We start from the raw sequence: 25,918 nt of genomic DNA on the forward strand, positions 1-25,918 counted from the left end.
AATAAACGATATTCAGCTATTTCAGCACACAGAAGCAACAATTTGACATGTTTTTTAAAAATAGAATTATCAGGGGCGCCTGGGTGGCGCAGTCGGTTAAGCGTCCAACTTCAGCCAGGTCACGATCTCGCAGTCCGTGAGTTCGAGCCCCGCGTCAGGCTCTGGGCTGATGGCTCAGAGCCTGGAGCCTGTTTCCGATTCTGTGTCTCCCTCTCTCTCTGCCCCTCCCCCGCTCATGCTCTGTCTCTCTCTGTCCCAAAAATAAATAAAATAAAAACGTTGAAAAAAAAATAGAATTATCAGTAGAATTCTTTTCAAATAGAAATCATATCACCCATATTTTCCTGTTCCTGGTTTGGTGGCAGAATAACACATCTCAGACAAGGCTTCATGAGAAACAGACAGCCCTACGCATTCTTCAATGGCCGCACACAATTCCATGGTACGGATGTGGTTCGATCACCATCCAACCCCCTACTGGTAAACAAGCAGCCTGTTTCTTATTTAGCTACTAAAAGTGACACTGCAATAAATATCCTTAGCATTTCTGCCCTCTTGAGTGCAGGTATTTTTGCGATGTTAGGTATTCTTAGAATTGCCAAATCAAACGACATACAGATTTTTAGGTTTTGGTTTATTTTTAACTACAAAAGTAATCACTGCTCGTTGTAAAAACGTCTTACATTTTAACATTTCTGTAAGCCGTGGGAAATCACCGCTAAAAGTTTGGTGTGCAGTGTTCCAAAGCTTCACCCCAAAAATGTAGGTGCCTATGTGTGCTCACACACACACCCACACACACAACCCTTTCTTCCATGAAGAAAGAGACAGAGAAGGGGAAGGAGGGAGGGATGCAGAGAGGGGAGTTGCGGGGAGGAAGAGCAAAGAAATAACACAGCTATTGCCCTACAATTTCCCTCTTTCCCTCAACAGGACACCATGGACATCCTCCCTTGCAGGAAATTGTTTTAGACAACTGTAGCATTCCACAAAGTAGCTTTACGATAATCTAACTACTGGCATTTTCATTCCTAAAGTTTATTCCTGCAGCGATCACACAGTCTTGAAGGCCAGTGTTAAGATCTGTGGTGAGAGGTGCCTGACTGGCTCAGTCAGCCCCGTAGCTGGCTCTTGATTTCAACTCGAGTCATGATCTCACAGAGATTGAGCCCCTCGTCGAGTTCTGCTTGAGATTCTCACTCTTCTCCCTCTGCCCCTCCCCTGCTCTCATTCTCTCGAAAGAAAGAAAGAAAGAAAGAAAGAAAGAGAAAGGGAAGGGAAGGGAAGGGAAAGGGAAAGGGAAAGAAAGGAAAGAAAGGAAGGAAAGGAAAGGAAAGGAAAAAGGAAAGGGAAAGGAAACGAAACGAAAGGGAACGAAAGGAAAGGAAACAAAAGGAAAGGAAATGAAAGAAAAGAAAAAGAAAGATCTGTGCTGAGTAAAGAGTGGCAAATTTGGAACTGCCCAATTATACTTCCAGAAGGTGATGGATGCTAGTTTTCACTCCTGGTGACTGCAGGTGGAGACATGCCCGGCCCGGGGCCAACGGGCACAGTGAGCCTGGTTTTGCTTCCCTGTTCATCTCTCCTCATCCATGTCTTCTCAGTAACGTTCCACCAACCCACTGCCTCCGGGGTCCAAAATATAAGACTCAGAAGGCTCTTCTCTCGGGGTATCCGGGCGGATGGGAGCCGGCAACACGTAAATAAATGGTTGCAACAGAGAAATAACGTTTGTAGTTTGTACCGTCTGCAGCCCTTAGTCACTCTCTCTCTTCCTGTTCATAATGTAACAGAGAAATTGCAGGGAAACTGGTTACAAGACTTAAGTCCTGTTCTTCCCAACTCTGCCGAGCCCACCTATGAAAGCTGGCACAGCGGGAGGCAAGGGTGGGGGGCAGGCGGTGTTGCGCCCCCTAGCGACAGACGCCAGGAAGCACCCTATCAATACAGCAAAACCTTGGATTGGGAGTAACTTGTTCTGCGAGTGTTCTGCAAGACGAGCAAACATTTCTAATAAATTTTAACTTGATCGATGAGTGAGGTCTGGCGATACGAGTCGTATGTGACGCCGGACGTCACTTGATCAGCCCCGAGCCAAGGGTTCCTGAAATTCGCTTTGGGTCACAAGCATGTTTCCGGGACGAATTACGCTTGCAAATCAAGGTTTTATCGTACTGGCACACGTTCCGTGACGATGCTCGTGGAGAGACGAGGGGCCTAACCGAGCATCCCAGCACCACACACAGGCGACAGAGGGCCCCCAAAACGTAAACAGCAGTCCACGGAGCAGTGCAATTAGGGGTGACCAGCCCACGCCTCCTCAGACCTGTCTCTAACTTAAAACGTCCTAGAATGACCAGGTATTACTTCCCTAACCGCCAACGGCTTTACTTAAAACCGACAATCACGGTGGTGACGTGGGGGCGGCGGCAGCCCCACCAGCCTCCTGGCCCCACGTCGCCACGAGGGCGCACGCAACAGTCAACACGTTAAAAAAAAAAAGAGAGAGAGAGAATACATACTACAAGGGGGTACGCCACACAGTTCCATGCGTACGTTTTTATTCTGCGTGAAGCACCAGGGGCCCTCCATCTGCCCCCCGGGGTTCCGGCAGTACGCGTGGCCCCCTCCGAGCTCGGGGAAGTCCGTGCTGCTCAGGTGGTGGCTGTGCGGGAGCTGCAGGGCCCACGGCTGGCACTGGTGCCCGGACTTGGTGGTGGTGGCGGTCCCCCGGTAATCCGTGCCGGAACCGTTGTAGCACTGATGGTCTGCGAGGGAGGATGCGTTAGGAGGCCCGAGGGCAACGGGCAGCGGCCCACCCCCGGGGGGGGGGGGGACAGACAGCACCCTTCTTCAACTACCCCACAAACGGAAGCAACGAAACCACCGCGCCCACGTCTCCCACACTGGAAATTTCCAGACCAAAAGATTGTACGTGCATGGCTTCCCAGAAAAGCACCACTAAAAGTCATGACTTCATAAAGCCCTGAGCCCACGAGTTAAACTGGGGGTGCATCTGGGGCGCCTGGGTGGCTCAGTCAGTTGAGCGTCCGACTTCGGCTCAGGTCATGATCTCCCAGTTTGGGGGTTCGAGCCCCGGGTCGAGCTCTGTGCGGACAGCTGGGAGCCTGGAGCCTGCTTCGGATTCTGTGTCTCCCTCTCTCTCTGCCCCTCCCCTGCCCACCCTCTCTGTCTCTCTCTCTCAAAACTAACCATTCAAAAATTTGTCTTAAAAATTGGGGGTATATCAGGGACACACAGGTGGGGAAGAAAACCCCACCCGGCGTTATACCACGATCCTGAAACCACCTCTGGGACCCACCAGGAGCCTGCATTCCAGAATGAGGACGTCAACCCCCACCTCATGTTCACTTGCAGCAGAGGCAAAGCAGAAGTGAACGGGGTGGGGTTGGGGGGGCGGGTAAACCCCCAGGCCCACAGCCTCGGAGACCCTCTTTGCTGCCCAGCGAGGACACCACGTGCATCTCTGCAGCCCAGGAGGAGACCCAGAGAGCTCTCTGAGCCAGACCTGGGGTGTGGGCGTTGAAATACAGAGCTTGCAGGGCACGGGCACCGTTCTCAGCACTTTCTAAAGATGAGCTCACTCGATCTGCCTCCCAGCATCGGAGGTTAGTGGTTCTTATCCCCGAGCAAGGGGAAGAAACCGGTATTTAAACTGTCCAAGGGCACACCTGAGGAAGCCCTACAGCCAGGATCGGGGCGTGAGCGGTGAGCCCAGGGACCAGGCTCTGAACTGCCCTTGGTGAGGAGCTCCGCCCGGCTCTGGGACCCCCCCAGCCTCGCCAAAGAAGTGAATCCAGTCCCAAGCCTGGGGAAGGGGGGTTGGGGGAGAAGGTGGTCTCTTCCCTGGGTCCCCGCCCCCTTCAAGGGGCAGCGCACCTGACCTGGTCAGGGCTGAGGCGCTCGGGGATCCCAGGGCAAGTCTGCCTCCCTCGGTGCTGTCAGCCTGCGGCGGAAGGACTCCCGGTGGCTGCGCCGGGCCGGTGGGGACCCCGGGGCTCTAACAGACACCCCGCCCCGCCCCGCGCCCGCCGGACTCACAGCGGCCCAGCCTCTCCGCAGGGATGCCGATGCGCATGCAGTTGGCGGCGTCCGGGCTCTCGGGCAGGGGCAGCGCCTCGCACTTGGGCAGCTGCAGCCGCATGAGGATGAGAGGGTTGGAGCGCGCGATGGTGTATTCCTGGCGGCACAGGTCGCTCTCCAGCACCTCGCACTCGTCCCGGCACAGCTCGCGGGGCTTGGGCGCCCGGGAGCGCGCGTCGCACAGCGGGAACACGAAGTGGCAGAAGGAGGGGATGGCGAACTGCGAGCACTGGTCCGACAGGTGCGTGGACGTGCCGATCATGGTGAAGGCCGCTGCGAGGGCGGGGAGACTGGCGTTAGCTGTGGGGGCCCCCGAACCCCGCCCCACCTGGCGCGCCCGGCCCCTGCTCTAGCCAGGTGTTCCCCGCCTGCCCGCGGCCCCCGGCCCCCTCTCTCCTTCCCCGCACCGGGGCCCCCCAACCCTCCACGCTGTCCTGCGCACACCCGGAAAGGCGCTCACACGAGCAGGCCCCGGGCCGCGCAAGAGCCGCCCCGATCGGCACCAGACACAGAAAGGCCCTGGTCCCCACGCCTCACTTAACACAATCCAAAGGGGAACAAGGAAAACAAGGGACTCATCCAGCTGGATGCTTTTTCCATCCAAGGAAGATCCGGATTTCCGACCCAAAAGCCACTTGCTAGGGCCCTCCTGTGACTCGTGTGGGTAGAGCAGTGACTTCTAGAGGCAGAGATTGGAAAAAAGCATAGGGACCCGGGAGGGAGCCACCGTCTTCCGGCATCCCCGTCCTGTGGGCCTGCAGGCCGACGCCGCAGCCTGGGGAGGTGAGAGGGCACCCCAGAGGGTGAAGGCTGTGCCGGACAGATGGACAGGCGGCCAGCCCCGTGAAATGCACCGCAGGAGGAGGAGTAAGAAGACAGTGGCGGAGGCAGAGGCGAGAGGGAGAGCCAGGAAACAGCTGGAAGGTGCTCAGCGTGGGAAGGGCGGGGAGGCTTTGTGACAAAGAGAGCAGAGGCAGGTAGGGGAGGGGGTTCCGGAGCCAGGATGGGCTGGTTTGCTGTTTAGAGGTAGCACGCAGGACGGAGTGTGCCGGAAATGAACCTGACCCCTGGTCTGGGGAGAGGATCCCGGGTGGGAGCTGCAGGGTGAGCAGGATGAACAGAGCCCTTACTCGCCCCCTCTCGGCCATCGGGGCCCAAAGGAAGGCATCGGCCACATGCCCACTGCCAGGAGGCCCATCCCCTTTGACCTGCGAAGGACCTGCTTGTAACAATTTGATCCGAGGAAGCTGAAGAAAAAGAGGTCCCTTTGCTGGCACACCTTGCAGAGATGGGGAGAAAATGGGACAGGCTGGGATTCAGTCCCTGGGACGCCCCAGCTCTACCCAGGACTTGTGGTGCGGTGCCCAGTGTGACCAGCAGGTGGCGCTGCGGGCACCCGCAGCAGCCCCAGGAATAGGTGAGCTGGTGTGGGAGCCCCCTGCCCTGTTATTTACTATAGGTCAGTGGGTCACTCAGTCCCTTTCTGGTCCTGTGTCTTTCTCTGCCAAGTGATTTGTTGAGGCTGTTGAAGCCAAACACTGTGGAATGGATGGCTGCACAGAGCCTGTATGAGCACATGAGGTGCATTCAGGGTCCTGCCTGGTCCCTTCTGGTCTATATTAAAATTGAGGACCGGGTGTGGGTGCAGGGTCTCTCGGAGACGGCTCAAGAACCAGGTGTGAACCCAGTTCTGTCCCCTCATGGCAGAGCTGGTGACCATCAGGAATGCGGTCATGATGTACACCTTGACCGCCAGGCAGAGAAAGATTGTCTAAGAAAGCCAAACCCGGCATTTCTTTTGGGGTGATCAACCAAGAGGGTGTCACAGCTGACCCTGTAAGGGTCTCTCCTCTTCCCTCTCTCCCTCAGAACATATCGCATGAGGGCTGACTTCCGATCGCCCAGAAGATCCAACAACTCACGTCCTCACCTTCCCCCGCTCCCCACATCACTCTGAAGACTCCTTGGAAGCTTCCAGAGTCCTGGGACAAGCATGCTCTCCAAACAGAACATCTCCACAGCTAGTCTCTAAACCCCAAGCCGGTCCGTCTAGAGCAAATTCCACTTCAATTCACAAATCTAGAGATCCTCGTTTGACCCTTTTCCCCAAACACGGCTGTATCAGTCTGCTTAGGTATCTGAGTTGTTTAACGCTTCAGACAATTCCTAAAGAAATCACTGAGGGGCAATCTTGTGCCTGGAATCAGGGCTTGCCAATTAGTGGGATGTAAAATTCCAGAGTCTGTGGCTAGCATTCTAAAAGAGGGTTAGAACACCCGAGAGGACGTCAGAATGCAGGGTTCGCGATAAGGCGGTAACCCGCTCTTCTCCCTTAATGAAATAAAACCAAAGAGAAAAACCACTGCTTTTGTTAAGGGTGCATTTTGTTTCCTGCGACCCGTTTCCCGTCTGTGAGATACATGCACGCATACACCAAGTCCTAATGTAAAGAACATAGCTCGCTGGATGTGGTCCCCGAAAAGGTTTGAGAAGTTCTGCTTCCAATGGCATGAAAAGCTTTTCCGAGGAGAGATACCAATGTTTTCAAAACGTTCTCCTGCTGGGCCCCCCACTGCCCTTTCCACTTCTCCCTGGACACCTGGCCCTGTCCTCAGAGGGCTCAGTCACCATGGGCCAGGCAGGTCTATGCGTGACCGTGACCTCAGCCCCTCCAGGCTGGGGTGAAAGGCAAGGCCACGGCGCACCCGAATTTAGAAGGGCGTGTCAATGACACCCCCAGGAGCGTACACCTAGGACCCTCACTCTTGCCCCTTACCAGGACACCGCTTTCTTTGCCAGGCCCTCTGCCAACCCCACCACGTCTCCCGGGGAGCCCGGCCTCAGAGGCTGGCCGGTGGCTGCAGCGTGTGTCTGGAGGGACAGCAGAGACAGGAGGAACAGGGCTTTGCGGGGCTTTGGTCTAATTCATTTTCCTACTTCTCAGAGGATTTCCCCTAAGATGACCTTCACATCAACATGTAAAAGTCAGTGCGTTGAGGGCTAACCGCCCACCAGAAATGCTAACTCCCAAAGAGACAGAGAGCCGGCCGCTTCATGCTGAATGATCGGCTACGCTGTTCGTGCTGCGAAGAGGCACCTGAAAACCCGAAGGCTGATTCGGTCTGATGGTGCAGCGTCCCCACGCACCACCGCCAACCTGCAAACCTCTCTCCCGAACAGCGCAGTTGTGGCCCTAGTAACCAAGCACAAGTCCAAGACGGTGCAAGAGTCAGGAAAGGCGGAACAAAGAAGTCAAGTGATGGAACGCCGTGGGCACCGGCCCGGCTGCGGTGTGGCCAGCCCAGGGACAGGAGGCCCTGACGACGCAGTGAGGACAGGACAAGGCAAGACTTGGGACCCATCCGGTTGGCCCGATTTGACGAATCAGACGTATATTCTAAGCAACCTGCCCTTGGTTATCTGAGCGCACCAATGCGGACATTCTGGATCAAACCACAATGGCGACTCCAAATGCTTCTAAAAATGTCTCCGCCTTTCCATCGCCAAGACCACAGAACAGGGACTGACTGTCCGAGCGAGTAACTGGCAAACACAAGCGGGTGCTCACTGTCTCACCGCAAAGATGTCGGGCTCCTACCTGTGATTCGATTTTCAATCTCTCCCTGCATCTGGAGGGAGTCCACATAAATGGTCCGGTTCCCGATGAAGCGCGCACAGGCGATCCCCCGGTAAGGCTGGCAGAATCCGTCCTCGTGGTAGTCGTCTCTGGGAAAGACACAGTCTGTGACCACACCAGAAGATCTCGGGTATCTTTCAAGATTTTTTTTTTCCCTTGAAAATCCATACCTTATGATCTAGCCATCTCGTTCCCCGGTATTTACCCAAATGGACTGAAAAGGACCACACGAAAATCTGCCCACAAATGTTGATTGCAGTTGTATTTATAACTGCCAAAAACTCAGAAGTAACCGAGCTATCCTTCAGTAGGTGAATGGACAAATAAATTGTGGTCCATCCAGACAGAGGAATGTTATTCAGTGCCAGAAACAAAGTGCTGAAAACGTATTTTCTCTCCCCTGTGATGTTCTAAAAGTGTATTTATTTTGAAAAAGAGAATGTGAGAGGGAGAGGGGCAGAGAGAGAGGGAGAATCCCAAGCAGACTCCGTGCTGTCAGCACAGAGCCCGACTTGGGGCTCGAACCCACGAACCCCAAGATCATGACCCGAGCTGAAATGAAGAGTCGATGCTCAACAGACTGAGCCACACAGGTGCCCCTCCCTTAGGATTTTCTTGGTAACATTTTCTTTTCTGTAGCTTACTTTATGGTAAGAGTTCAGTATATAATACATACGACATACAAACTATGTGGTCATTGACCATTTACGTTATCAACAAGGCTTCCGGTCAACAGCGGGCTATTAGTAGTCAGGTTCTGGTGGGGGAGTCAGAAGTTGTACACTGACTTTCAACCATGCGGGGGGTCAGTGTCCCAATCTCCGTGTTGTTCGAGAGTCAACTGAACATCTGTCCAAATCTGCAGAATGTCCATCACCAGGAGTGAATGCTAACGAATACTACGGACTTGAGTCGATCATCATGTATTGAAACTGGCTCATCGATCGTAACAAATGCACCACGCTAACGCAAGATGCAACTAACGGGGAGACCGTGGATGTGTGGGTGCTGCAGGTGGCACAGACCACACGTAGGAACATGGGGGACAGGTGGGGGTGCTGGGCAAAGGCACGGCCCTCCCGCTGGGTCCCCCAGTCTGACTCCTGCCCCGGGGCCCAAGGGGAACAGCCTGCACACGCCCACCATGCGCACGCCCCCACCCCCTGCCACCGCTGGAGTCTGTGTCACATTCTTCCCTGCAGAACCTGTCAGTCCTGCCTTCAGCCCACGGGATCAGGCATTCTGAGGACCCAGACGCTTCTCAAGGGGCCCTGAGGATGCTCCCAGGAGACAGTGGAAGCTACCACAGCAGATACATGAGGACTGCCCACCTGCTGGGGAGCAAAGGACAGGGGCCTGGGGCTCCCAGGGCAAGCTTCTAGCAAACGCCTTAGGCCTGTAATTACATCAGTTGTTTTCCAGCAAACCTGTAACCTGCCCCTGAGCCTCGTCATCTCACCCTACGCTGATGCTGACCACCGCCCGTTGAAATTCTGTGTTGTCCAATTCCGCCAAAAGGACTTAAAAATCCCTATCTTAGCTCCCTCCCAGATGTAAACTCTGGACGCTCCTAACAGCGGAGACAAAGGACCTGGCGGTACACCCTCTCTTCAGCCGCCTCTGGCTCTCTCCCCCCTCGTCACCTGCAGAAGCTCTTTTTCTCTCAAAGAAAGGAAGCTGGAGCCATAAATAATCTAAACAAAGAGACTGCGATGCCAACCACAGCGGGATGCCCTTTCTCGTAAGCTCGCTCAGCCATCATTTCTTCGGGTCCAGGATTCCTCAAATATAGTTTAAATGGCCCAGCACGCGTGCTGGCCATACACACCAGCACACACGCCCCAGCCCCAGCCCCGTGAGCCGAGTTAACTGCTGATGAAATTAAAGCCAATGCCCACGCTCACCAAACGCGCCGAAGGGCAGGTCAACTCTGCCCCGGGGTGTGCGCTATGAGTCGCCGCAGCTCGGTTCGGGGCGCTCGCACACTGTGCCGGGGAAAATCGCTGAGAGGCGCGTGCTCTGTTTACTGTCACCTACTCCCAGGTTAGGGGACTTGATGCAGCCGGTCCCTGGGGGCGACCCCACAAAGCGAGCACTTTCTTTCCTCCGCTTCAAGAGTCAAGGCATAGAGAGCGTGGTCCTCTGCCTTGGGCTTCTTCCTGGCCCCTGTCAGGTGCCCCCAGAATGAGGGAAGGAGCAGCAGGCGGGCAAGATACGCTGAGAAGGGGCTCGAGGCCACTGTGTCCCATCCACTGCTAACTCAGCTCAGGGGGCGTCTAATCTGAACTGCAGAGAATGTCCGAAAACACAAACAGAAGTGGTTGGAAAATGACATGCTTCGGCTTTCTGAATTCTGGTACAACAAGCGGGAATTACTTTCTAGTGCCAAGCACAGTTCTATCTTATCTTTACGGGGCAGAGTTGGGGACCTCTGAAGAGTGACAGAGCTGGAAAAGTGTGTACAACTGGCCACTCAAAGACCAAAGAGAAGCACTGAGACAGACGCCGTCATCTGTAAAATCCCTGAAACCACGCAAGGGAAACAGACCCGAGTACCAAATCGCAGAACCTCAATGTTACGGAAATGCAATTTTGGGGATCTCCTACATTCCTAATGTCCCAGGCACTAATCTAAGGCCTAATGACACAGATGAAGAAGAAACTTACACACCTGCAGATTCATGGTCAAGGAAGGGAGACATGAGTAACTACAATATTGGATTAAAAAAACAAAAAGCAAGGGAAGGAGTAGGCGATTGAGAAGAAACAGAGGAAGGACAGAAAGTGTTTTCCGCAAAAGGCAGAGAAGATGATGGGCTGATGGCAGGTACCTTCCCCTCAATGGTACACACGTAAAAATTAGGCTGAAGAAAAACATGGAAAAATTCCTGGATATAAGAAATGAATGACCTTTTCTCCCCCCCCCCCCCCCCGCCCCAGTAAGCTGCATGCCCCGCGTGGAGCCTGCTGCAGGGCTTGAACTCACAACCCTGAAATCAAGACCTGAACTTAGATCAAGAGTTGGATGCTTAACTGATTGAGTCACCCAGGCACCCTCAATTAATGACCTTTAAAAGGACGTAGGCTCCCTTGAAATTGAAAGGTAATCAGTGTCAAAATTCCAATGTAGTTACACATTATGTAGGAAGGTAACTTCCCCCCCCCCAAACAGTTTTTTGCTAAAACTGTGGTAACACCGTTTTCCTAATTGTTGTTCTTATTATGAAAGGGTCAGCCTGCATTAAATGGGCTGTCTGATGGAGTGAAGCAGAGGAGGCTATCTCTCCGGCATAGTGGAACGGGGGGAGAGCAGAAAAGCGCAAAAGCACAAAGAATAAATGGAGATAAATCGCTTTAACAAAGCCTGAAACTCCCTAAGTTTCAGGTGACCCGACAACAACCTAATAGGCTGCAGTAACAAAACACTCTTCGGAGGAAGGTAACAAAATCTAGAGTACAAACTACAATGTCTGGTATACAAAGAAAAATTACCAAACACGTGGAGAAACAGGAAAGCTTATAACCCAGGGTCAAGAGAAACAAACCCAAGGACGATCCAGATGTTAGACTTGGCAGACCAGGGCTTTAAGGAGCTCTAAGTGCGGTAAACAGTGCAAGGAACAAAGTGTAATGAAGATACAGGTAGTTTCAGAAGACACGGACACTTGGGGCGCCTGGGTGGCTCAGTCGGTTGAGCGCCTGACTGCGGCTCAGGTCATGATCTCAGAGCTCGTGAGTTCGAGCCCCATATCGGGCTCAGTGCTGACAGTGCAGAGCCTGCTTGGGGATTCTCTCTCTGTCTCTGTCTCTCTCTCTCTCTCTCCCTCCCTCTCTGCCCTTACCCACACTCTTTCTCTCAGAATAAATAAAGAAACTTAAAAAAAATTCCAACCTGAAACAGAGACAGACCAAAAGATTTACAAACAATAACCAGAGCCTCAGTGAGCTGTGGGCAAATACAATGGGTCTAACTGATGTGCCATCAAGCCCCAGGAGAAGACAGATGCAAGGGGTCAGGAAAAAGGTTTGAAGAAATAATCCCCAACATTTTTCCAGAGCTGATTAAAAAAACAGTAACAGACTAAGCAATGTCAGGGAAGAGCGAGCGGGATAACACCGAGGAAATCACACCTGCTCACATCACAGTCAACCTGCGCAAAACCGAAGATAAATAGAGGCAGAGCAACACGACAAATAATGGCTGGCCCCTCATCGGAAACAACACAAAACAGGGTGACAGCTTCCATGCACCAGCACAGAAAATAAATCGTGAACCTGCAATTAGACACTCAGCAGAAACATCTTTCAAACAGAAGGGTCTGTTAACCAAAAAGATGTAAATACGAATACATCTAATTTCAGAGCTTCAAAATATATGAGCAAGGGATGCCTGGGGGGCTCAGTCGGTCAAGCGTCTGACTCTTGATTTCGGCTCAGGTCATGATCTCATGGTTCATAAGATCAAGTCCCGCGTGGGGCCCTTTGCTGACACTGTGGAGCCTGCTGGGGATTCTCTCTCTCTCTCTCTCTCTCTCTCTCTGCACCTCCCCTGATCATGCTTTTTCTTTCTCTCTCTCTCTGTCTCCCACTCGCTCTGGCTCCCAAAATAAACATCTAAAACAACACAACAAAACATAAACGAGAATTGACAGGACTAGAGGACAAAACAGAAAAATGCACAATTATAGTTGAAATATTAACACCTGTCTGTCAGTAGTTAATCAAACTAGACAAAAAATCAGTGAAGAAACAACGGTGGAAACGCTGGCCACCCCCCTTGACCTAATGGACGTTTGGAGAACAATATACTCAATGAGACAGCATGGGTGCTTCAGTGCGCACGACACATTCACCCAGACCGACCATATTCTTGCCGTAAAATCAATCACAATAAAGTTAATAGAACTGGAGCCACAAATCTCAGATCACGTTGAGTTAAATTAGAACTCAGTAACAAGAAGCTATTTAGAAACTCTGCAAATATTTTAAAATTGAAGAGCCCATTTCTAAATAATCCTTGGGCTCAAAAAATAAAATACAAGAAAAATTAAATGGTATTTTATTTTATTTTTTAAAGTTTGTTTATTTATTTGTTTATTTATTTAGAGAGAGAGAACGAGAGGGGGAGGGGCCGAGAGAGAGAGAGACAGAATCCCATCCAGGCTCTGTGCAGATGCTGGGCTCAATCTCATGGTTCCATGAAACCTTGATCTGAGCCAACATCAAGAATTGGGATGCTTAACTGACTGAGCCACCCAGGAACCCAGGAAAATTAAATGGGATTTTAAATGAAATATGAAAATATAAAATATGAAAAATGAAAACAGGCTACTAAAAATTGTGAAATGCAGCTAAAACAGTAATTAAAGAGAAATTTATAGCTTTAAATGCTTAGACAAGCTTTTGCATCTTAACAAGTTGGAAAAAGAATACCACGTTAAGCCTGAAGTAACTAGAAAATACTAACGATGAGAGCAGAAATTAACAAGATAGAAAAGAAACAATAGAAAAATCAATAAAGCCAAAAGATGGTTCTCCAAACAAAGTAACGGAATTGCTCATACCTAGAAAAACTGATCAAGAAAAAGAGAAAAACACACATTACCGACATCATGATTGCTAAAGGGGGGCATCACTAAAGACGCTACAGATGTTAAAAGATAATAAGAAATATTATGAACAAATATGTGAACACAGATCCAATAACTTAGAAAAATATGGCAAACTCCTTGAAAAACACAATACACTAAAATTAATGGAAACGGAAATAAAAACTCAGAATAGACCTAAATGTCTTAAGGAAATTTGAAATTATAATTAAAAAACCTCCCCAAGATTAAAACCCCAGCCCCAAACAATAGAAACTGGTAACTTCTGTTAAACATTTAAGAAAGAAACGGGGGGCGCCTGGGTGGCGCAGTCGGTTAGGCGTCCGACTTCAGCCAGGTCACGATCTCGCGGTCCGTGAGTTCGAGCCCCGCGTCAGGCTCTGGGCTGATGGCTCAGAGCCTGGAGCCTGTTTCCGATTCTGTGTCTCCCTCTCTCTCTGCCCCTCCCCCGTTCATGCTCTGTCTCTCTCTGTCCCCAAAATAAAAAAAAATAAACGTTGAAAAAAAAAATTAAAAAAAAAAAGAAAGAAACGGCAATTTTACACAAACTCGTTCAGAACATAAAGGAGGAAGATACTTCCTAATTTACTTTACAAGGTAAAATGATACTAATGCCTGACAAGGATGCCCAAGGACGTTATAGACCAAAATGCCCTTGACCAAATGGGCACCATGCTTCACAAAACCAAAACAAATTGGACCCAGCAAAGTTTTTTATTTTTTATATTTTATTTATTTTCTTTTTGATAACAGAGACTTGGGTAATGAACGAACTGCGCTAACCAAGAATACAAGGTTATTTCAACACTTAAAAACCAGTCACCAAAAGCACAGAGACAAAGAGGGAAACCATGTGATAATCTCGGTTGATAGGGAAAGGGCAGTTGACAAAAGTCAACCCTCGTTCATTACCCAAAGTCTCAACAGTTGCTTTCGTAATCTAATAAAAAGGGCGTCTATCAGGAGCCTACAGTGAATATGCTACTTAATGGTGAAATACAGAACACTTTCCCCACAGACATCAAAAAAGACAAACCTGTCTGTTCTTACCAATTCTATCCAAATTGCTGTGGAAATCTTAACCATTATGATCAGGAGATAATCAATCCATCCATCCACTGATAAACAGACACGTAAATGGTATTTGGATAAATGACTTACAGATTAGAAAGAAATAAAACTGCTTTCACTCACAGCTGATATCGTAATTTACATAGGAGATGCTAAGTAATATGTATACATATATATATTTTTTAAATTTTTATATAACGTTTATTCATTTTTTAGAGAGAGAGAGAGAGCGCACAAGCGGGGAAGGGGCAGAGAGAGAGAGGGAGACACAGAATCCGAAGCAGGCTCCAGGCTCTGAGCTCTCAGCACAGAGCCCGATGCGGGGCTCGAACCCACGAATTGCGAGATCATGACCTGAGCCGAAGTGAGACGCCCAACCGACTGAGCCACCCAGGTGCCCCTGTGAGGAATATATTTTTAAACTACTAAAAATAGGGGCGCCTGGGTGGCTCAGTGGGTTAAGCGTCCAACTTTGGCTCAGGTCATGATCTCGCAGTTCGTGGGTTTGAGCCCCACATCGGGCTCTGTGCTGACAGCTCAGAGTCTGGAGCCTGCTTCGGATTCTGTGTCTCCCTCTCTCTCTCTACCTCTCCCCCACCTGTACTCTCTCTCTCTCTCAAAGATAACTAAACATTAAAAAAAAAAAAATTAAATTACTAAAACTAGTACAGATTTAGTAAAACCGTAGGACTAAATCAATATACAATCGTTTTCCTATACTTAACAATTAGCAAATGAAAGTTTTTTAAAATGTCATTTACAATCATGTTAAAAGCACAGAAGAGAGTAGTCAGATTCATAGAGACAGAAAGTAGAATTGTGGTTGCTAAGAATTAGCGGGAAGGGAAAATGGGAAGTCATTGTTTAATGGATACAGAGTTTCAGTTTGGAAAGACGAAAAAGTTCTGAAAATGGATGGTGAGGACAGACAGCCACGTAAGAGTGTGAATGTACTTAACACCATTGGATTATACACTTCAAAATGGTAAGATACTTAGGAGTAAAACCTAATAAGATACACGGAAGACCTCCACACTTAAAACTTCAAAACACTGTAGAGAGAAAGAAAAGGGACAGAAATAGAAATATCTACCCTATTCACAGGGTGGACCATTCAATGGCTTTAAGGAGTCCATTCTCCCAACGTGCAATCCCACCCATCGAAATCCTAGCAGGATTTTCTTACAAATTAGTTTCACTTATGCAGTGAAAAATAACTCTAATGAGAATTTTTTTTTAAAAAAGAAAAGAACCAAGTGGGCACAATTAACAGCACCAGTAAGGGGCAGACTGACATCATGTACCTCCAGATACAAGACCCTGAAAAGGAAACATCACTTGATCTGCTTTTCAGTAAAAAAATGCATGGCCAGAATCTAACATCATAGTCATAACATCATAAACATCAGCCAAATCCCAATCCAGGGGCGTTCTGTACAATAACTGCCTTACACGTGTCAAACATTTCGATGTCGTGAAAGGCTGAGGAACTGTTCCTCACTAAAGCAATACGGAGGGCATTCTGTCCCAGGGAGGGGGTCTCCACAGAATCACTGAGGCCATGAAGGCAACTGGAGAGTGATGGCAATCTGACATACACCCTGAATTTGAAGCTGCTGTTCTGTAAGGAAATACGGTTGATCTTAGGGAATACGCACAGAAGTATTAAGGGGAAAAGGGTGTGATGAATGCAACCACTTCTCAACTGGCCCAGGAAAAGTAACACTTACAAACATGCACGGGCAAGTGATAAATCAAATGAGAAGGGATAAGCCTGGGGAAAGAGATCTGGGACTACGTATTACTCTTCGTGGAACTTTTCTGTACATTTGAAGTAATTTCAAAATGAAAAGTTAAAAAAAAAATCCCAGCACAGACTTTTGTAGAAATTGATGAACTGATTCTAGAATTTACTTGCAAATGCAAAGGTACTAGAATGGCCACAACAATCATGAAAGAGAGGAAGAATGAGGGTGCATTTACACCATCTGATTGTATGATTTACCGCGTTGTAACTATCGAGACAATGTCATGTTGAGATATAAGGACAGGGCAATAGGACGCGATACAGAATCTCAAAATAGACGCTCACCTGTGGTCAACTGATTTTCAATGAAGGCACTAAGGCATTTGAGGAGGACCATACAATCGTTTCAAAAACAATACTGGAAGAACTGGATATTTGTACGGAAAAATAAACCTGAACCCATAACTCTTAATGTACACAAAAATGGCTTTTGAGATAGATCACAGACCTAACCATAAAAGCTAAAACTATAGCATTTATAGAAGAAAACACCGGAGAATGTCTTTATAGTATTGAGACAAGGAAAGGCAAAGATTTCTCAGACAAGACGCATAAAAGAAAAAAAAAATGACAGACTTACCAGAATTAAATCTTCCTGCTCATCAAAAGACAGCACTACAAAAATAAAAAAGCAAACCACAGACTGGGAGAAGACATTTTACATATTTGACAAAGGAATCATATACAGAATATATAAAGAACTCCTATACCTAATTAGGAAGATACCACAGTAAAACTGGACAAAAGCCTAACAGACACTCACAAAAGTGTGGCCTGAAAAGACGGCCCACTTTTGGTGATGGGAAAATATAAGTTAAACCACCGTGAATCATCACAACACAAGATGATGAATGGCTAAAATCGTACGAGGCCACACGTCAGCATGGATGTGGAATAATTGGAACGTTCACACACTGCTGGTGGCAGTGTGAAAATGGGAAGACCACTCTGGGGAAGAGTCTGGCGATTCCTTATGACTTAGGTACACATTATCATCTGACCCAGTAATCGCACGGCCAGGATGCATTCTAGAGAGATGAAAACATGCTCACAAAAATACTCGAACACGAACGTTCATAGCAGCCTTAACTGTAACTGCCCCGAAGTGGAACCCAAACTTCCATCAATAGGTGAATAAACGTACTGTAGTATCTTCATAAAACAGAATAGTTATCACCAATAAACAGGAATAAACCACAGGAACAATCATTCGGATATTACATTCCATGAAAGAAGCCAGAACCAAGGGTCTCCCCAGAGGATGTAAGCACCCCATGGCAGGAATTTTTAGTGTTTGTCTGTTTCCTTCATTGTCGTATCCCCAACACCTTGAGTAAGGCCTGGCACATCCTAGGCCCTCAATATAAATCTGTTAAAAGAATGAATGATTTCCTTAAAAATGCAACACTGTGTTTTATATTTCTGAATCCAAGACGAAATGCTCCTAGCCTCCAATTATACTGACGTCGTATTAGATGTGGCAAAAGCGTCCGCATGATCCAAACGAGCACGCCCAACACCCAAATTCATGTCATACAAACTCAAGTCTGCAGCACCTCTTAGAAATACTCACTTCTGCCATGGCCATCTCTAAGGCCAGGATCACACGTGGCGTCCAGAGGCGGAGAAACGGCGGCTCTGGCGTTACCGGTTTACCGAGAAGTTAAGTGTAATTCTCCTCTACTGTGTTCACGGGGCTGGCCCCTCCCGGGCAAACCTTGGAAGGTTGGTATTTCCTTGGATGACTTCGGAGGTCGGTGTGTAAAAAGCATTCATCCACGCATCATAGGGCATACCAGCCAATGCATGGGCTTAAGCGAAAACAAAAGACTAAGTGGGAGCATTACATGTGTTACTACACGTCCAGTGCTAATACTCTCGTTGCTGCTAAAGCGCAAACATCTTCGCCTGTGTCGCCTGCGTGGTCTGAATGAAGGAGAGTGTGCGTGTTCTCTAACTACTTTACCCACGATGATCTCTTCAGTCACTTGTTACCCACATCGTCCACTCTTAAAATGAACTACCTTTCTATCTTTTATTCAAGTTCCGCGCTGTGGGATTCCGGGAGTTACGTTTTCCAAGAAATGGAACCTATCGTTAATGAGAAGTCACGGAGAAAAAAAAAAAAACAACAAATCAGGCTGGCTTCTCTCCTCCCAACAACTCAGTTTGATTAGGTCGGTGGTTTAATGGCTTTAACATCAAATGCTCTGCGTCAGCCTTCTGCCTGAGCTAGTTTACTTACCAACGGTTAAGGCAGCTTGGTTTCTCCTGAAGTCATTTTTAATCACTGGCTTGGCAGTCTCAGGTTTTGTGTTTTTTTCATAGTGCTATTTTCCCGTAATTAGGATAAAGTTTGAACTCGGTTATGACAGTTCCCTAAAAATACCAGTGGAAGCAATTGGAGGGAGCAGACAGCCGAGTTCTGTTTAGACACGCCAACCGTGGGGTGCCTCTGAGTCACCCGCCTGGAGATGCCCATGGCTGAGGTTGGGGGCCTAGAAGTAGAGATTCCAGGGCCACGAGCATTTGGGTGGTGAGTAGCCGAAGCCTCAGAGTCACCTGCAGTTTGCGAAGTAAGAAAATAAAGGGGCTCAGGACGCAGCCCCAAGGAAGACGGTTTCCAAGGGGCCAATAACGAACGTAAATGGTATTTGTCCAGAACAACAACACATCTTCCATTAAGCAGTGTTTGTTGAAGCCCATTATGCATGCACACACTTTGTGGCCCATGAACTCGGCCCGGGACAGCAACGCAGGAAACACGGAAGCTCTCACGTGCAGGTTTCGGGGGCCACCCCGCCACCGTGCGGCCATGCCACCGGGCTACCCCGTGGTGTGCATACGGGTCTGTAGTCATGAACACGAGCCACTTTTTAAGAGAGCAGATAAAAATGAAACCCACATATGAAACGTGAGACACGCAAGTGTTGCATTAATCCCCTCACGTTCCCCAGGCTGCTACCTGAGTAAGCTATAATAACCCTGTCTTTGAACCTGCGTCTGTGGGCTAACAGCCTGTTCTGAAAGGCTTTGTTCCCCATATACACACCCTCCACACCCTCCCTCCAAAAAGATGAAAGGAAGAGCAATGTTTTAACGGTAGTAAATCCCTCTACCTCCCCCGACACACATGAACCGCTGTCCAGCGAACCGCCAGAGTCTGGGCGTGTGGGTGCGTGCAGGCAGCAGCTGGGGGCGTGACCTTGGATGGGAGTCACTGCGGCCGTCCCTGCTCGTGTTTCCGGACAGCAGCACGTCCCAACGCTGACCCGCGGCACTCGGGGATCGGCCAAGGCTCCGCTATTACTCACCGCTCAGCTCCCCATTTGGAGGCCCCAGCACCCCGCTTGTCCAACAAGGAAAGAGCCTCGGGAAATGGCCCAAGAGAGGAGTCACAGGTGGGAAGAGCAGGTGACACTCCAGGGACGAAAATGGAGGACGTGTGGACACATCTGGCTTAAGCCCACTGATTTCCCCCTCTTTCTGTCCTGGTTTTGGTTAACTTCAGAGATGCCACAAGGAGATGGAGGTTAGTCTAGAGACCCGTGATCATGGTCAAGCGTGGGTACCCCCGACCACCAGGTGCCCGATTACAGAAGGTCATCTGCCACCACAACGCAGCAGATCAATTCAGCAGCCTCCTGAAAGAATAACTCCCCCCGACCGAGGGATTTCGGGCCCGAACTGTAAAGCTCCCAACTCAAGGAGTTCTACTATGCAACATAGTATGTTCAAAGGAGAGAAACTACACAGTCACCTCTGTGTCTGAAAAAGTAACGGCAAAAACTGGATTTCTATGCAACTCTAATAAAACACAAACTGACAAAAGTCCGGATGGAAGAATAAAAAGACAATGGCCAGGAGATCTAAAAGACACGGTCCGGGAATAAGGCGGATGTATGTGTCAGCTTAGGCTGCTGTGACAAATGGCCCAGATGGGGTAACCTGACTTCTCATAGTTCTGGAGGCTGACACGTTCAGTATCAAAGTGCTGGCCTCTTCAGCCCCTGGCTTGCAGATGGCCGCCTTGTCGTTGTGTCCTCACACGGCAGAGAGAGTTCTGATGTGTCTTTCTCTTCTTGTAAGGAGAAGTCTGGTATTTCTTACAAAACTCAGCACACAAATACCCTGTGAGCCACACTCTTCCCAGGTATTCACCTAACACAAATTAAAATGTATGTCCACCAAAACGTGGATGAGAATATCCTTAGGACCTTTCTCCAAACAGTCAAAAGATGCAAACTACGTAGGCATCCATCAACAGAAGAGTGGGTAAACCAACCGGTATGGTTATACTGGGGAACATTCTTCAGCAAAAAAGCACAGTGGTCTATTGATACAGGCACAGCACAAATAAATCTCAAAAACGTTATGCTAAGTGAAAGAAGCCAGCCTTAAGTGGCTATGTGCTGTAGGATTTCATTTCTATGAAGTTCCAGAACACATAAAACAAGTCCATGGTAGAAAAAAGAAAAAAACAAAACAAAACAAAACAGAACAGTGGTTGCCCGAGGAGGAAGTGAGTTGCCTAAGAAGCTGCATGATGGAACTTTCTAGAGTGATAGGAATGTTCTGTGCCTGGCATGGGGTTTGCACCACAGAGATTTTTTGGCATTTGCTGGACCTTATTAATGGGATACTTAAGATCTGCGTGTTTCATTGTATGTAAGTTTTTTTTTTTAATGTCTATTTATTCTCAAGAGAGAGACAGACAGAGACAGAGTGTGAGTGGGGAAGGGTCAGAGAGAGAGAGAGGGGAGACACAGAATCTGAAGCAGGCTCCAGGTTCTGAGCCGTCAGCACAGAGCCTGACACGGGGCTCGAACTCACAAACCGAGAGCTGAAGTCGGACGTTTAACCGACTGAGCCACCGAGGCGCCCCATAAGTTTTAACTCCAAAAGAAGAAACAAGACTAGGACACAGTCACTGAACTCTTGTCAATGATTTCCCCGCTGCAATATTTACGTACAGATACACAAATACCTATAACTGGTCATGAAACACATTAAACAAATAAGTTGGATTGATGATGGAGAGACGGGTGATAAGGTTAGCACAGTGAAGTGTATGTAAACGGCAGGGTCTGGTTGGTGGGTATATGGATCCCATGTTCATCGTCAGATCCTTTCTGCTTTTCCATATGCTTGAAATTTTTCCTAATACAATGTCAGGGAAGAAAAGAGCATCTCAAAGCATGAAGAAAATGGTCCTTGACACAACAGTTCAATTTAGATGTTAATTTCCACCAACTTTATCCTACAGTTCATTGTAATTCCAATCAAAAACACCATCGGAATTCTTCAAGGAAATTGGGGTGTTCTTTAAGACCTGATACAAACACCTTAAAATTACTGGTGACTACTGGTAAGTGACAGAAAAATTTTAATTTCTATGTGATCAACTAAAAATCACGAAGGAACAATGTGAGGGCAGTGGCCAAAGACAAGGAGACAGGTGACAGAGTGGAAACATGAGTGTCCAGAAACAGCGAGCAAACGTCATTGGTGGCAGGGAAAATAAGTGGTCGATAGCAGTCTTCCTCCTTCAAAGTAGCAACAACGAAGAGATTTATGGGAATCACCTTGGAAGTTAGGGAGAAACGGGTCCTCCCTTCGTGGCAGGGAAGGAACCCGCGCACACCTACTCGGCAAGATCACCGATCAAAGGTGATCCTGTGCCCCTGCGTGTCTACACTTCAGAATGTCCCCCAGAGAAACACCAGCCAGCCTCGGGACTCACACAGGGAGGCCGCGGTGGATGTGAGTCAAGGGAAATTCTCATCACTGTGGGAATATCACACGCTTCTCCCGGGACAGAGAGAGGGAGAAGGACAACCCGGGAAGTTTAAAATATACTGACGTCCTGGGGATCAAACATGTCCAGTGTAATATCCTTTAGGTAAAAAAGTGCACGGCAGCCAGAGGAAGCCACTCTCCAGATACACGCGTGTGCTAAACGCTCAGAGAGGCCTTATCTGGCACCCACCCAGTGGGAGAGATGATCCTGGGGGCAGGGCTGGGGGTGGGCCGGGGAAACTTTCACTGGACCAGAATGGCCTGAATGGTTGATCCTTCATTAAATGGATCCTTAGTTAAAATGGATCCTTAATTAAAAATGAGAAAAAAATGGGGCGCCTGGGTGGCGCAGTCGGTTAAGCGTCTGACTTCAGCCAGGTCACGATCTCGCGGTCCGTGAGTTCGAGCCCCGCGTCGGGCTCTGGGCTGATGGCTCAGAGCCTGGAGCCTGTTTCCGATTCTGTGTCTCCCTCTCTCTCTGCCCCTCCCCCGTTCATGCTCTGTCTCTCTCTGTCCCAAAAAATAAATAAATAAAACGTTGAAAAAAAAAATTAAAAAAAAAAATTAAAAAAAAAAATGAGAAAAAAATAAATGCAAAAATATTGCTGAAATTTTTATATAAAATGTGACTATAGTTGATATTTACATGTTTAAGAATTACATTATGATTACATATAAATTATATTTTGTATCTTATTTCCCAATAGTGTCTGTTTGCGTTATATAATGTTTATATAAAGTTTACAAGTATAAAAAAATAAGTCCACTTTGAAATCACAGACATTATCTCCAAAGACTCACAGCTGTGCCCCGGACGATGGCCACACGCATCAAACACCACAGCAGGTGACGTGGTTGGGGGCGGTGCTGGGATTTCCGTGGGAACGGCCTCCCCGTTTCCCAATGTGCTCGGGACGCCCGGGTCCTGGGTGGCCCCAGCAACCTGTCCTGTACTCCCACACACGCCCTCCAGCCTTGTAGGGTCACGGTCACGGAAAGGAACGAGCAACCGTTGCTCTGAGACATTCCTCCCTCACCCTGAGCCACGGAAAACAGAAGTGTTCCGGCCCGAGGCCAGCACGTCACCATCCTTGTGTGAAGTCCAGCCAGAGTCCAGCAAATTCGGCAAAGACATGTGCTTGTTGGATTACAGAACCCGGATTCTTACATAACGGAAACCCTCAGGGAATGAGAAAATGGTTCGAGGAAAACAGATACTTACTGAAAGTTATGATTTGGGCTGTGTGTTGGACCTAAAAAGGAAAAAAAAAAAAAAAAAAAAAAAAGATAGGCTATTAATGCTTTATAATTTGGAATAAAACTTTTTTCCAAACCAGCCAATGGTAAAGGCAGCCACAGCCCAATGCACTCATTTGTGGTGAGCCGTCCTCGGGCCCCGGGCTTTGCTGCTGCCCAAGATTATACGGCAGGGACGATGAAAAACCACAAAATATGGAAGAGACGCTCTCTGTGTGTGCAGAAACGTCTAGAGGGATTTTTGGGATTTTCGCTGTCTTCCCTCTCTCTCTCTCTCTCTCTCAGCTCATCCAACCTTGACTCACAAGATCTGGTTACTAACAGGGGCCCAGATGGTCTGGAGCCTGTATGACAGGGCTGGGGCACCGTGGGACCATCTCACAACTGGGATGAGAGAGGAAGCGTCCCCTCCGGTCGTGTGATTTCCCCGCCACCTCTGACGGGCACAAGTGTGTGCAACCATCAATGCGCTCCGCTCTGGGTTCTGCCTCTCAGCCGGGCCCGGGCTTCTGCGGGTGTCCGTGTCCCCGTCTCGGCGCGCGAGGCCGGCCTCCCCCACCCGGCGCTCGGCCTTCCCCCTACGCCTCGAAGCTCACCTTTGTGTCTGGGGTTATTTTCTGCACTCCAGGTTTACAGACCATTCCATCTGTGTCTGTTTTCCTTTATGGCTAGTAAATGGCTAACAGGTTAAGCCGGGACCTCGTGCACAATGGGAAAGGCCCCGGGGAAATGGTTTTATGGATTTCCTCTCTGTTGGCTCGTGCGTGCTCGGTTTCAGGCTGCAAAGTAATCTCCCGTTCCGTGGCTGGGAGCGCTGCTGGCTGATAAGCACACGCCTGGGCCGCCCCGACTCACCGAGCCGCACGAACAGGACGCCGGTGGCGGTAACGGTCTTCACCCCGTTGGTGGCCACGCACTGGTAATAGCCCGTGTCTGTCGTGTCCAGATCTTGGATGCGCAGCCGAGAACCGTACTCCGTCTTGCGGATGATGACGCGCCTCGGCTCCTGCACGACCGGGGCATCGTTCTTCAGCCACCGCACGGTGGGGGGCGGGTTTCCGGCCACCTTGCAGTGCAGGATGGCCGTCTGGCCTTGCACTATGGTGATGTTGTTCACCGGCTCCAGAAAATTCAGAAAGTAGCCTGCAGGGGAGAGAGCGGTCACAAAACAGCAAAGCTGAGCGAGGGCTGGAAGGAAGGGCTGCCTGCGAGGAAGCCTTCCATTTTCTCTCATGGATACAGTCCGTTCCTGTCACGGACGTCTAGGATTACATTCTAGAATGTTCTGAGAGACATGCATCAGCAAACACTGAACCACCGCTCCCAGGGAAATACAGCGTCAGGTTCCTTCGGGCCTCTGGTCGCAGTATTTTCATCAATCACGGCATAACCTCATTTTCTGTGTGTTTCCGCTGAAAGACGCCTTATTAACACGTATTGTTGATTCACTGACATCGAGCCCACGGCTGACGCTGCTGTTAACTCATGCCTGAAAGAAGCTTATCTAACACGTGGTTTCCTACCACGAGGCACAACACAGCCTTCTGGTGTTTAGGAACGCTAGGCCGCCCTTCAGCACTGTCCCCGGGGGGATTTTGAACTGCAAAATCACCAGGGCGCCTGGGTGGCTCAGTCGGTTGAGCGTCCTGTTTCGGCTCGGGTCATGATCTCACAGTTCATGGGTTCGAGCCACACGTCAGGCTCTGTGCTGACAGCTCAGAGCCTGGAGCCTGCTTCGGATTCTGTGGCTCCCTCCATCTCTGCCCCTCCCCTACTTGCACTCTCTCTCTCTCTCTCTCTCTCTCTCTGTCTCTTAAAATGAATAAACGTTTAAAAAAACTAAGCTGCGAAATCACCAAAACAAAGCACAGAAGTACAGGGGAAAAAAAGACTATACAGACCCCAAAAAGTACCCTTGTTTACAGTATAAGCTGGGACAATTAGACGGGTGTCGCCTTCTTGGGCCTCAGCTAGGAACGTGTGCATCGGGCAACTCTAAGTGTTCATGGCTCTGGGCACGCCTAAATGCCCCCAGTGCACCAGGAGTACTGATTTGGGGTTACACGTACACGTTAGGCAGTGGGTGAACTCGAAAATATGGAACCCGAAAATGAAGACCAGCCGTGTTTCTCTCTGCAAACCCTAGATCTTAATCCAACCTCAGGGACTCGTGATGTAATTCGCACTCGGAAAGGCCATCCCCCCTTCCGGCCACAGCACCTCAAAGCCTCGATGAGGAAAAATCCGTCACAAAACAGACACACGCTGAAAAATGAGCTAATCCCTGGCCGGGACAGAACAAAGGTGTCTAGGCCGAGTGCTGCCGAAGGCTCTGTCCCACGGCACCCCGGGCAGGAGCAGGGGACCCGGGCACAGCCCCACGCGGGAGCGAGAGCAGGCCTGACAGTGCCTGGGGTGCAGCACGAGTGGGGCTGGACAGTTGGGCTCAACCCATCCAGGGACGGGATTCTCAGCTGGTGAACAACAGGAAGTGAAACAGATGGCAGAGGTGTGTGTGTGTGTGTGTGTGTGTGTGTGTGTGTGTGCGCGTGTACATGCCTGGTGTGGGTCAAGAACTGAGAGATTACTCGAGATGGACGTGCGCTGCTAAATTCCATCAACGCGTAAAAAAAA

General features: G+C 49.3%; 1 protein-coding gene across 6 annotated transcripts in view; it reads right to left on the reverse strand.

Annotated features, from left to right (window-relative positions):
- The window catches only part of ROR2 (receptor tyrosine kinase like orphan receptor 2), a 198,388-nt gene that overhangs the window by 5,049 nt on the left and 167,421 nt on the right, over positions 1 to 25,918 (reverse strand). For 4 of the 6 annotated variants that reach the window (XM_045469807.1, XM_045469806.1, XM_045469809.1 and 1 more), the window contains 5 exons: positions 24,140 to 24,427; positions 23,250 to 23,280; positions 7,703 to 7,830; positions 4,063 to 4,377; positions 2,523 to 2,768 (listed from right to left, as the gene is read on the reverse strand). In XM_045469807.1, coding sequence (XP_045325763.1) covers positions 2,523 to 2,768; positions 4,063 to 4,377; positions 7,703 to 7,830; positions 23,250 to 23,280; positions 24,140 to 24,427 — 1,008 coding nt within the window. The remainder of the gene's footprint in view (positions 1 to 2,522; positions 2,769 to 4,062; positions 4,378 to 7,702; positions 7,831 to 23,249; positions 23,281 to 24,139; positions 24,428 to 25,918) is intronic. The other 2 variants (XR_006710413.1, XM_045469810.1) reach the window with 2 other exon arrangements.

This window comes from Leopardus geoffroyi, chromosome D4 (genome assembly GCF_018350155.1).
Source record: "Leopardus geoffroyi isolate Oge1 chromosome D4, O.geoffroyi_Oge1_pat1.0, whole genome shotgun sequence".
NCBI classification, from domain to species: Eukaryota; Metazoa; Chordata; class Mammalia; order Carnivora; family Felidae; genus Leopardus; species Leopardus geoffroyi.